Source organism: Sturnus vulgaris, chromosome 19, assembly GCF_052056855.1.
Source record: "Sturnus vulgaris isolate bStuVul1 chromosome 19, bStuVul1.hap1, whole genome shotgun sequence".
NCBI classification, from domain to species: Eukaryota; Metazoa; Chordata; class Aves; order Passeriformes; family Sturnidae; genus Sturnus; species Sturnus vulgaris.
This window is the reverse complement of record NC_142261.1, coordinates 7,222,689-7,235,054: the sequence shown is the minus strand read 5'-3', so window position 1 is coordinate 7,235,054 and position 12,366 is coordinate 7,222,689. Positions and strand designations below refer to the sequence as shown.

The following is a 12,366-nucleotide window of genomic DNA, read 5'->3' as shown; positions in this document are numbered from 1 at the left end:
GTTTATTGAATGCTGTACTTTATTTTGGTTATGCAACATTAACAGGAATGGAAGTTGTCACCACGTACTGATGGGAAACAATCTTTGAATGCAAACCTTGTTCAACTCCCCAGATGATCAGATTTGACAGAGCTCCTCTGAAACCCATGGAGCCATGCCAGTTTAAACCAAGTCAGGATATAGCCTTGTGTTTAGTAAGTATCACATGTCTAATGTTTTAATAAAAATGTGTATGTGTATATATATATATATATATAAGAATATTCTTTATTAGTAGTAAGTTATGTTCTGTGGAGGTAATACTGCATCTCAGTGTCAGCCTGTCACAGCACACACCCCACACAGGCACATCTCTATCTCCTTCCTGCCCAACTTCAGGTCCTACTGTGAAGAGCAACAGAAGGCTGATTTGGAAAGAAGTTAAATAAAACCAGGTAGATTAAACTAAATGCTTCATATATGAAGAAAGCAGTAAGATTTCTCAGGCTTATAAAAAACATCAACTTGATATTTGAACATGTAGAAGACACATGATGGGTGCTACTCACCAGGGACTTCTGGACTGTGCCTGCCCAGGAAAACTGATACAAAGACAAAGAGTGCCAAGACTGCCACAGCCTGAAATACTGTAATAACCAATGTACATGATTTACCTGAAGAGTCAGAGAAGCAAACACAAATGCACATTAACAGACTGCTCTCCTGTCTTTAGTACAACCAGAGTCTCACTTCCAAAACCCAACAGCAGTGAGCAGCCACGTGGCTCCCACCACTCAAAGCCAGAGATAGTCAGGAACATTGTTAAAACCTGCAGTGAGTTTTAGGAGATTTTATTACTCTGATAAAAGATCTGTGACCGAAGTTTCATTAAATGTTACATTTTCCAGATTAATGCCAAGGTTTTCACAGTGTAACTGATGACCTTTTGTCTGGAGGGCTCTTAGTCTGAAAGAGCACTTTATTTGACCACTTCAGAATCTGCAGTAATACATGTATAAAGCTGCATATCTTCCCAAAGTTCTCGAGTTGAAACAGCCCTAATTCATGTCACTGGCTGCATACTCACCAACAAACTCCAACTGCAGCTCCAGCAGAAGCCCGGGGAAGCTGCAGAGAGCAGAAGTTACATTTACCCATCAAGTGCATTAAGCACAAAAAGCACTTTTGTTCCCATTCACCAGGGTCTGTGAGGGTTAAAGCTGACTGTCCCTAGGCAGGAGCTGCTCACAGCCTCCTGCAGGAACAGACATGGGTACAAAGCTCTGCAGAGCCTGCAGGTTTGGCAGGCACTGCCTTCTGCAGTGGGCTATGAAAACATAAATGCCTTGGCCACTACCTGAATAAAAGACTCTCACTAATATTAATGGGAGACATTTCAACAACAGTTAGGACCTCTCATTGCGAGGACAGTGTTTGCCAGAAAGCCCTCCTCTGAGGAAGTTTCTTCTTAAAGAATAATCTCAGCTATTTCTAACTCATATCTGAACCAACCATGAATGATTTGTTTAGATTGTTCAAGAAATCAATTCCTCCCATTAAAACATGTTCAAAGTAATTTTTAGAGAAAATTATCCACACTTAATGCAACATCAAAAAGCCTATGCAGGCACTTTTTGGCAATTACAGCACATCCCAGACCTCACCTGCAGATCTGGTGTTTTTCTTTAAGGGCCAAAAGACACAATAGCATAGACACTCACAGAAGAAGTCAGCAAGCACACCAGAGTTCACATGTTCCATTCTAGTATTTGAAATTCACACTGAACAGGCAGAACTCACCAGCAAGCAGCTGGTGACAAGGAGTTATTATTACAGAAGTAGTTTAAAGCAGCTATTAAAAAAAAATGAAGTAAGAGTTCCAGAATTCATTAATTAGAATCAATATTTTCATAAGACCTTGATTTTGTCTTTTGAGGACTTCAGAAAACTGGTATACTCCTGGCACACTGCCCACACATATAGCACTTTTCCTTGTCTAAAATGAAAAGGGGGAAAAAAGGCCTAATTTTCTATTCTAAGAAGGGAGGAAGTGTGGGATTGTATATTAAAAAAATATTGTGAGAGAGACTCTATTTACAAAGCCCTGACTATATGTTTCCCTAACAAATCCCTTTGGCAGATTCCATTTCGACAAACAAACATGGAAAACTGATGCCTGGTTGTGAAGATCATTAAAGATCATTTGTCACTCTCATAAAATGGAGCTAACTCTCATTTCTTTTGTCCAAATTCTACTCAAAATAACTAGATTATGTATAATCACCACACAAGCGCCAAATGGAAAAGCTGCTACTTGAGTTAGTTTGCAATATTCCTTCTGACAAACAGTTGAATGGGGCGATGTGCAGCACTCAGCCAGTGCTCACTGAATCAGCCTCGGAGAGCTGGATTTCACTACAGGGTGTGAGCAATCCCCACAGCCAGCAGAGCACACAGAGCCTTCTGCTTTGTGTACTCTGCACAATGAAATGCGACACAGAACACGAGAGATGAAAAGGCTGCATGTTCTGCATAAAGACTGTGCAGCTTTCATCCTTCAGTTCAACACTATTTAATTCTAGTAAGTCAGGGAGGAATTTGGCCCTCGGTATATTTTATGAAAATTCACACGACTAACCTTACATTGATACTTAATTGTGCATATTTAGCAATTTAACCATTTTATTTTATATACTAGGTACTCTAAAACCTCAGTGATAATTATCAATGAATTAAAGCTCCCCTCACCCAGTGGCAGGGAGTTGAGCATATGCAGATTCAGTCTGGGGTCACTTACAGGGGCTGTTTCTCTGTAAGAATCATGTAGACCCCAGTAACTTAAAACTCTTTCATTAAGTTTTCTTGGAAGTGGTTAGACCTTAAGCCATTACACTGCAGAAAACTCATGCTTCATCAGTTTTGTGGATAAGGAATTTCATTCTGAAGCTATTAATCAGGCACTTTACACAAAGTCATTCAGAAAAAGTGAAGGTGAACTCGTCCTTTTCCTATAAAAGATATGCAAGCACATCACCCCTCTCCCAGCCCAGCTGCTTATCAGAGGTTATGACAACCACCTACAGCTCCTACCAGACACAGACTTTCAGCCTAACCAGTGTAGGCTGCTCCTTTCACGTGGAATCCTAAATTCAAGCATCTACATGTACAAAAACATGGCAGCTGGTACTAGAAAAGCAGTGCTAACAGAATATAAGGTAAAGTCTGCTTCAATACAGCTCAATGCAAGTATAATTGTGAAACAGTCTGGTAAAACTGGGCAACAGCTTTTATAATCCCCATAGCCCAGAGTTTCCTTCTGAATTGAACAACGTCTTCTCAGGAAACAGACCTTCACAAATGGTACTATTGCTTCTGCATGACTTACCTTGTGTGTCAGAGGGGTTTGAGTGCTGAAGTAATTCGGAGACATAAGTAGTCATTGCACATTTAAACAGTTAAAGAATGTGTATCAAGCAAAACAATAATTGGGAATCTAAAGCTACCCACAAAGCCAGTTTGCATCATTAAAATAGTCTATCAATTCACTGCACATGAGAAACAAATTATGAAGTCCTCCCTACACAAACAATAAGGCTTTGCAGGAGGGAAATCCCTGCTTTTCATGCTGCTCCCTCTATTCAAAGTCCAGCTATTTCTAATGGAAATTTTGTTTGCTATGGAGATTATGATTCAGCCTTCTTTTACAATCACCAGCACATCACCAGACTTACAGCAAGTGCACAGATTAGAGGAGGGTGTGAAGATCCCTCCTTGGCGTTTCTACTCAAGTATGCACATACTTTTAAAAGTATCCCATGAGCTAAGAGGAAGAGCAAGTTCCAAGGCAAGGCTGTGAAGGCGGAGCTCCCGGCGGACTCGATGGAGCACGCACACACCGCAGCCCAGCTCCGGGCTAGCACAACACAAGGCAGGCGATAATGAAATGCCGACAAGACACGATGCACTGACTCTCTGGAATGGAACACCGCGCCAGGACTGTAGTGACAGTGAAAGGAGCAGGCTGTTACCTGCAGTACGAGCTGCTGCCAGGCGGTTGCCAGTGGCTGACCATTGCCAATGTTGCAAATGCTCATTCGCTCTGCGGGCTGATTGGCACGCTCGAGTTGCAGGGAGACATTGCGCCGCTCCTCCTCAAGTGCGCGGGTCAGCCGCTCGAAACGAGCCTCTTGCTCTTTAACAGATGCTAAAATGCTGGCAGCAGACCTGATATCATAGTCATCCATGACTGCCTTCAAATGCTTCCTGCCTGTTAACTGACCAGGGCAAATGGAAGGGGTTAGGTAAAGGGTGGGGAGGGCACGGGTCAGAGGTTAAAGATAAAAATGCACATCGTTAGTCACCTTGCTAAAATACTCATCACTCTAAGAAGCAAACTGCACTGCTCTTTGAAAAGCATCCATCTTTCCATCCACTGATCTGATTTTAAATTAAAAGTAATTAATCTAAGACTTCCCTGTTCAAAAAAGAAAAAAAAGTACGCTCACCTTTGAGAGAATTTGTATTTAATTCCTTTGATCTTTTTGCTAAAGCTGCTCTGACAAGGGTTTTCATCCCTCTTGCAGAGCTAATTCCACTGTGCAAATAATAATGTTCTTTAAAAAAATATAAAAAAAGATATGGCTTTAGAGGGAATGAGGAACATTCACACCACATACACCTGGAATTTTTGTCTTTAACAGCGTGAGTTTAACATTTTTAAGGACAGAAACTTCATGGTAGAAGAAAACAGTTGTGTCCATTTTCTCAACCCCCCCAAACTTAACAGACAGTAGCTGAAAATAATTTTCATTTTCATATTATAGCAGCATACTGTAACATGGAAAACATTTTCAAATGCAGAGTGTGCAATTGCAGTTGAAATGCTTGATGATTCCAGTCAATGAAACAGTCCTTCATGCAGCCGTTTGCTAATAATGCAAATGAAAAACCAAACATCTTCCATGGAAAACACACAGGACTGCTTGTCTTTCAATGCAGAAAAAGGAACTCAGAAACCAGCCAGGTGGGCCAGAGCTTCAGCCTTATGTCTTCTATAGCAGGGTTATCAAACAACCCATTTAAAACCCTATCTCCACCTGTATGGTGCATGCTGTAAAACTCCCCATTGATTCCACAGATCTGTGACCAAACAGCATTTAAAACATTTTACTATCAATAAGAAACCAACAATACAAGCATAAATTATGGCCTCAACAGAATCCTTCATTAAAGTTAAACAAGTAACCACTTCACTACTAAACTACTTAAAGCACCTCTGCTGTCTCAGGCTCCTGTAATTCAGAACTGTTTATGTTCTGTGCTGAGAGTTAAGTCCTGAGAAATTGTCCCTTCATTTGCTGCAAAAGATTCTTCGTTTTCCATCTGTCAACAAGGATTTCCATGAGCACAGATAGTTCCCTGCTTCCTGATGCTTTACAATTCATTTTTCACTGCCTTTAGATGATGCACACTCCTGACTGATACATTTTCCAAGACTGTTATATTTATGAGGTCTCTCTTCTGTGCAGATTCATTGGCAGCTCATAATAATGTGGTTATAATACTGTTATGCTCCCAAAGAGGAATATTATTCGTGATTAAGCTGCATGTTTTTACAGTTTGTTGGGAACTCCTAACTAGGCTCAAGGCCTCCTTTCTTTTGTCATGTATGGCTGAAACCACTCAATGGGCCAAAAAGACACTGGGGCAGAAGTGACAGACCCAAATCCAGTGACATACACCCTGATTTCATGGGGAATAACCTGCCAGTAGCTCTGTGTTCATTGTTCACCCTTAGAGAGTTGCTGTTGAAAGGAACCAGTGGTAATATAAAATCATGTTGGGAACAGTGTAAGGATTATCATGTATTAATCTCATAATGTTTACTTATAACCATGACTTGAGCCTTTCATGTTTGCAGACCAATAGGCAGAAGTGACTTTTCTCATTTATGCATTGATTTAACTTCTATTGAAATTCTGAAAGAAAACCAAAAACCACCAAAGGGTTTTCCTGATGTCACAGACTAGTCAAATACAGACAAAGCTGCCAACTTCTGAGATCTTCCAATAGATTATTAAAAGTCTATAAAACCTTCAGAGAGTACATTGGTTTCTGCAAAGGAGAATCACAACCCTCTAAAAGGATAATATGATTCATGGGAAGTCACAGGAAGACTCACCTGCTCCATCTCAGTATGATTTAGCTCTGGCACAGCTAGACATGAACACAGCCAGACTTTCTGGACCTCAGCTGGCTTGTGTGCAGCCAAGTTCCATGTTTCTGCTTTTGTGCTTCCCTGCTTTTGCACAGATGGAGACAGCTCTGTTTGTTTTCTGTACTCCCAGGAGTGCAGGCATGCTCACACACTCCTTGGAGTGTGAAAGAAGGGGGACTGCAAAGACCCAGGCACAAGTCAGATTTTGGAAGAAATGTATCTGGGGGTGGGGGTGGCATTTCTAACCATACATTCCTAAAGACAACCCCAGGGTGACTGATCATCACTGCCCTCGTGCTAGAGCAGATCCACAGACCCAAACACACCTCATGAGGGAATATTCCAGGCCCAGGAAGGCTCTGGATCAGCCAGGGATTAACAAATGGAGTCAGGCTCCTTCGAGGTGCTGCAGAGCAGGAATTCAGGTCTCAGTCCCTCCCCACAGGGGCCCAGCTTTCAGGAGCTGTCTGCAGCTAAAACTGCTCTTTCTCACATGCAACCATGATAGGACACAAAAGTCATCTGGGGGTCCCACAAGCAGGGTAAGTCTGTGGACTGATTTCAAAAAGTGAATCAAGCAGAGCTGTAGAAAAGATGACGTTATCTACAGTAACTAAATTTAAAACAAACAGATTTCTAGTGGAACACATATAATGCAAGTTTCTGTTCTAAGGAAAAGCATTAGCAACAGTGCAGGAAAAATCAAGAAGACCCTCTTCAGAAGCAGTTACAGCTTTAATAATAAAAATTAAGTTGATGACTGAGCTTTCAAATCACATTTTGGGAATGTGACAAAGATCCCGTTCAGAAAATCCTTAATGAGATATAAGCCCTTGATGCCATACCTGAGAAAACCTAGAAAATTTGGGTTCTATAAATGGTACAAATCTTCAGTGAGATCTCCTTGCAGAAAGTACAGCGTTAACCTCATTATAACCATGAATACTATGCTTCTTTTCTCTTTGTAAAGAAAAACACAGGCAGAAAATAAACTGTATAAATTTTCAGATGTACAATTAGTGACCATAAAAATCCTAATTGCTATGCAGAAACAGCAGTAGGACCAATAACTGCCTTTTAAGAATTGTTGGACAAAGACAGACTTCTGCATTTCAAATGTTTTATTAGCAGATAAATACTTGCTTGCTGTTGATTGCACCCCTAATTATTTAGCCAGGGTTTCAATAATTTACATTATCAGCAGTCTAGACTGGAGGAGAAAAATAAAAGTACTGACTCATGAGTCAGTTACTCAGGTTGCCACTTGCAATTTGCTACCATTCATAAATAAATTAAAGTGCATTGAAAAGGGTATCAATAAATGAAAATATTAGACCCAGAGCAGCCAGGTAAAAATTATTCCTTAGGCTGCACTTCTAAACACAGCAAACAGTTACCTACAGAGTATCAAAGGCTACGCTGACAGCAGCAAATCTCTCTCTGCTGCCTACGTGACTCTAAATACATTAGTACTGCACTAGACTTAGAGCAAAGTAAGAGCAGGTGTTTATTCTGACTGTTCAGCTAATGCATCCAAGGCCCCTTCTAAGTCAATACAGCCTGAGTGCTCACCCAGGATGAAAATCACCCCAATGCAGAGGCCAAAACAGGGGTCCTGGTCATTGCTAATACCTCAGCTCACATCCCTCTCTGAGGCTCTTGGAAACACTGCCAAGACTCCAAGGGTCACTTGGTGCTCCATAAAAAACGTGAATCAACTCTGCATGCTAATTTTGCTATTATAGCATATAGCCGATAGTCAAGAGCATTTAAAGAGCCCTTCAGATTAAGAGGGGTCAAGTCCTGTGAGATTTGAACACCTAAATCCTACCAGTCACGGGGAACCTCCAATGCCCTGCCCTTCCAAGTGCTGTGTGCTGCTAAGGAGGCGAGGGCTGTGAGCGAGCCCCGTTTGGAGCGCGCGGTGCCCGCGGCCAGCGACACGGCACGGCAAACAGGCACGGCACAGGCTGCTCTCTGCTGCACAGGAGGAGCCTCCCAGGGATTCCTCTCATCCAACAGTCTGGATGCTGAACTCGGCTGCCCCACTGCTGTTCTATCCCAGACCAGCCCAAGTCTATCAGTCTGCTGGCAAGAGATGTTTCTATGAGCATCAAGAAGCTCATTCATAGAGCTGCTCAGCAGCTGTAGGAGCAAACACGAAGGCCTGTGAGTGTGCATGGAAACAGCAGCTTTGTGCTTCTCCAGGGAAGAAGACCAGCAGAATAAAAACAAAAATGAGGCTTAGACAATCTATGGAACTGAAGCGTAACACATGCTAATGACATTCTCAGCCTCAAGTGCCACAGGAGATGAGTAGCATAGTATGACTATAGCCCCCCATGCGACACCAGAAAGCATGCAGAGAAAACAGAGCCATACACACCTAGTGAGGTACTGAAGTCTGAGGGTTAGAGCTGCTGGGACATCACCCACTAAGACTAGAACAGGACAGACAAAGCAGGAGAGCAGCCTCAAGAAGAATCAGCTGCAAGAGAGAAGAAAGAGAGACAGAGTTAGTTAATAAGATATTACAGCCTCTTCTATACATAGGCAACTCCCAGGTTCTTCTCACTGTTGCAGAAATTATTTATTACACTGTTTTCCTGCTAACTTGTAGTAAAAGAAATAATATTCAGAGAAGCCAATCTTGATATTCCTAAGGAAAAAAAAAACCCATCTTGATTAATCTAATTTGATATCAGTGATCAATACTTGTGTATGTATTGTACTTCCTGCGAGATTTACTGTTAATGTCCTAAATCAGGGAAAACTCTAGACTGGAAGAAAGATGAAGAATGTTGCAAAGCTGGATATTGTAGCCAGGCAATTTAAAATGCAGAAACCTAATATGATGCTCTCAGAAACGAGAGCTGTTATTTAGCAACACAAATTTAGGCCCCTGTCAGATGTACAAGCCCCAAACAGCTCAAGATCATTTAGAGAGATGTGTTACAGAGGGGACATTCATTTTTCAAAGATGCACACAGCACAACAGCTTGTTCTCCCTGTCTGTGTGTACCTATCTGATCCTGCATGAAACCAAAGCAAAAGAAGCTTCTGGGATATCAGGTCATCTGTGTAGCTCAGTAAATCCCTGATTTATTTTGTCTTAAAACATTTATCACTGAAACTCCTCTGGTCAGCAGCTGCCAATTTAGTCCCTGTTTTTGCTGGAGAATGTACAGAACAGAACCCATTTGGCAAAGGCATGGTTCTGTGAGGCAGCACTGCCAGTCTTAAGCTACTACCACATCAAAAATGCTGCAACCACATGGCACAAAATGCAGAGCCAGTACAAACTCACACTGCTAGCTCAAATGTTTTAGAACATTTTCAGAGAGGAATGTTGCCCTGGCAGATTTTATGCTTGACCAGGTAGTGTCTGCCTTCCTGAAGGCAGTATAAACACGATTTCTTGTGTTTCAGCCAAATTACCAGAAATATGATCCTTTCTTTGCATGGATCCAACCTCAAAGGGCACAGAACCATCATGCCAGAAATCTCATTTTTTCTTAAACTAACAGAAGTAAATTCTAGGCTCAAAACTTATATAGCTGTAAAAAAACTGTGCATTGATATGACCAAAGATGAAAGTCAGGAGGCAGAGTGAGAGAAAGACTAATTCTCAAGTAAATGAGCAGAGAGAGTAAATGAAACATAATTGAGTTTCTAGAGATAAAAGAGTAAGATTTTGGCCATATATATATATATAAAATACATGTAACACATTTCAAATAAACTGCTTCTCAGACCTTATGCTGAAATCTATCTTGAGCCTGGGTCCTCTCGCTGCTCTGGTTGACTGAGTTCTAATTTGACCCTTACGTGACAACCTCCACCAATGAATAGCAATGAGGAATTCACAAAGAAAGCTATTTCAATATAGTTCTCTGGTAGGCACAGACAGACACACTGTGCTGGTGTCAAAAGAAACAACAAAAAAGCTGCTCAGGGTTTTTGTGTTCCTTTGGACAGAGGCAGTCTGTGAAACAAGGTTTAAACTGGGGAATGAACGAGGGCAGAGGAAATGGTAACAGGAGAACTCCTTGAGAAGGAACTTTGCATCTTAAGGACATTGCAATGAATGCTGCACTTCACCCCTTCCATCACTGCAGAAAAATATGTCTACATGTAATATTTCATCTTTTACATCAGTAGGAAATTTCATCTGATAGGAATAATCGTGTATAAACAAACAAATAAATAAATAAATAAACAAATCCTGCAAATAAAGTTGCAGAATATCATACTATGAAACGAGTTAAGCAACATCAACAACAGCATCCAAACATATGCTTGTAAAGGCAATACAGTTCCAACACTTAATTCACTACAGAACTGGCTCTGGTTAATAGCACCACAGCCTCTCCAATCTTACCAAAATGGCTCTGAATCCATTCAAAAAGAAATGATTTAATTAACCTTTCAGTTAAAAGCACTGAAATGATACTGTGGTACCTCAGAGAAGATAAAGTTCTCAGCAAAAAAAAAATACAGAATTTTCTTATATCCAATTCAATCTCTATATATTAATTACTCCATGTTTAAATGACACCAGTCTTCTTTCTACAGCTTCCCTTTGATAAAGTTTCCTCACTTCAGCACTTTGCTGCTAGAGTTTTTCAGGTTTTCCTTCCAAAATTTCATGCAGTGTTTTCAAGGCTTGCTGGTACAATCTCTCAACATAGCTTTAATTATACTGTAGCTCTCTTTCCCCAGTAAGGTAAATTTCAACTGCTATACTCTTCTTCCAAATGGAAAGGAAAATAAATTATGGAAATACAGAACATCTTTCTCACAACTGCACATATATAATAGCATAAATAATTCTGTTTAATGCTCTAAAGTTCAAACTGAAATATTTTTACAAGGGCAATTTTTAAAGTAAATGCTTTAGCCTATGGTTACTTTTACCCAATGTAAATAAAAATCAATTTCTTCGTAAAATTTGTCATTTATAGACCAGAACAGCAAAGAGCACCTTTCTGAAGCAGAGCTCTTGCCCTGGGACCTAAGGACTTGTCTACACTAAATAAGCTAAACTCCTCCATCATAGCACTCATTATGCCACACTTCCTTCAGACATCAGTGTTTGTGTTAATTAAGCATAAAACAGCACAGCAAAATGGCAGCAGATTACTTCACACCTACTAAGTGTCCACACTAAGGTTTAATGGGGTATGTGATAGTCTATAAATTCACACTGTGCACTGTAAATTCTCTGTGCAAACAAACACTCCCCAAATATTTCCAAATGAGGGTCTAGGTGGAATCGTTTTTATAAAAATCTTGCAAATACCAAAAGTCTGAACAAGGCAGAGATGGTTTCTGATGGAAAAATCAGAATATTTTGACTATTATCAGCAATTCTGTTTGTTTAACACTATACCTTATAATAATCAGTCTCATGTTTACATATTGCCAAAAACTTTTCTATTTCCCTTTATAGTTTTTCTATAGAAATAAAATGCAACTTGAAAGTCAAAGCTAGAATGAGCAAAATCATACTTTGCAATCTCTCTCAGAATATGAATAGTAAATTTGCTGCATCTCAAGCCTCTGACACCTTTTCTTCTGCCTTGCAACTTGCCAGACATGATTGCTACCAGCTTGATTAGTTCATAGGCCGATCACTTTAACACCCAGAACACATGTCCGTGCATACTAAAGCTGCTGCGTGCCATCGATTTTTCAAAGGTCTCCCCCACTGAAATCAATAAGGAGCTCTGCTTAAAAATGGATTGCACTTTGTGGTCCCTTTCTGAGTTGTGGATATCCAGCTTCCAAGTATTCTCACAGCTGCCTTTAGCAGCAGCTCCATGTCCCCACTTCCTCTGACCCCAACCTGATCCTAACCCATACCAACAGACCCTTCAGCCACTGATCACTCTGAGCAGAGACAGCAACAGAGAATCTCACCACAACCAGTCACCAGAATAACAGGAAAACTCCTCCAAGAGCCTATGAGACTGTTACATAGCACCAGAGCCTCCCTTGCAAGCAGAGCCACCCAAAATCAATAGCTCTGCTCTCAGAACACGGCTATTTCAATGAGAAAAAGATAAAGATCAAAAGCAGCACAGTTCATAACTCCAGTCTGTCCTTCTTTCCCGTGTATTTTAAAGCATGGCTTCATTAATATACAATCCAATCTGGCTGCAAATAAG

General features: G+C 40.7%; 1 protein-coding gene across 10 annotated transcripts in view; it reads right to left on the bottom strand.

The window, feature by feature from the left end:
• The window catches only part of ARVCF (ARVCF delta catenin family member), a 245,977-nt gene that overhangs the window by 146,002 nt on the left and 87,609 nt on the right, over positions 1-12,366 (bottom strand). For 6 of the 10 annotated variants that reach the window (XM_088176225.1, XM_088176232.1, XM_088176228.1 and 3 more), the window contains 2 exons: positions 8,583-8,684; positions 4,008-4,253 (listed from right to left, as the gene is read on the bottom strand). The exons of 1 other annotated variant lie outside the window; for it this stretch is intronic. In XM_088176225.1, the coding sequence (XP_088032351.1) occupies positions 4,008-4,223 (216 nt within the window). In that variant the 5' untranslated portion in view covers positions 4,224-4,253; positions 8,583-8,684. Of the gene's footprint in view, positions 1-4,007; positions 4,254-4,484; positions 4,594-8,582; positions 8,685-12,366 lie in introns of those variants that run through there. 3 more of the 10 variants (XM_088176227.1, XM_088176230.1, XM_088176234.1) reach the window with 3 other exon arrangements.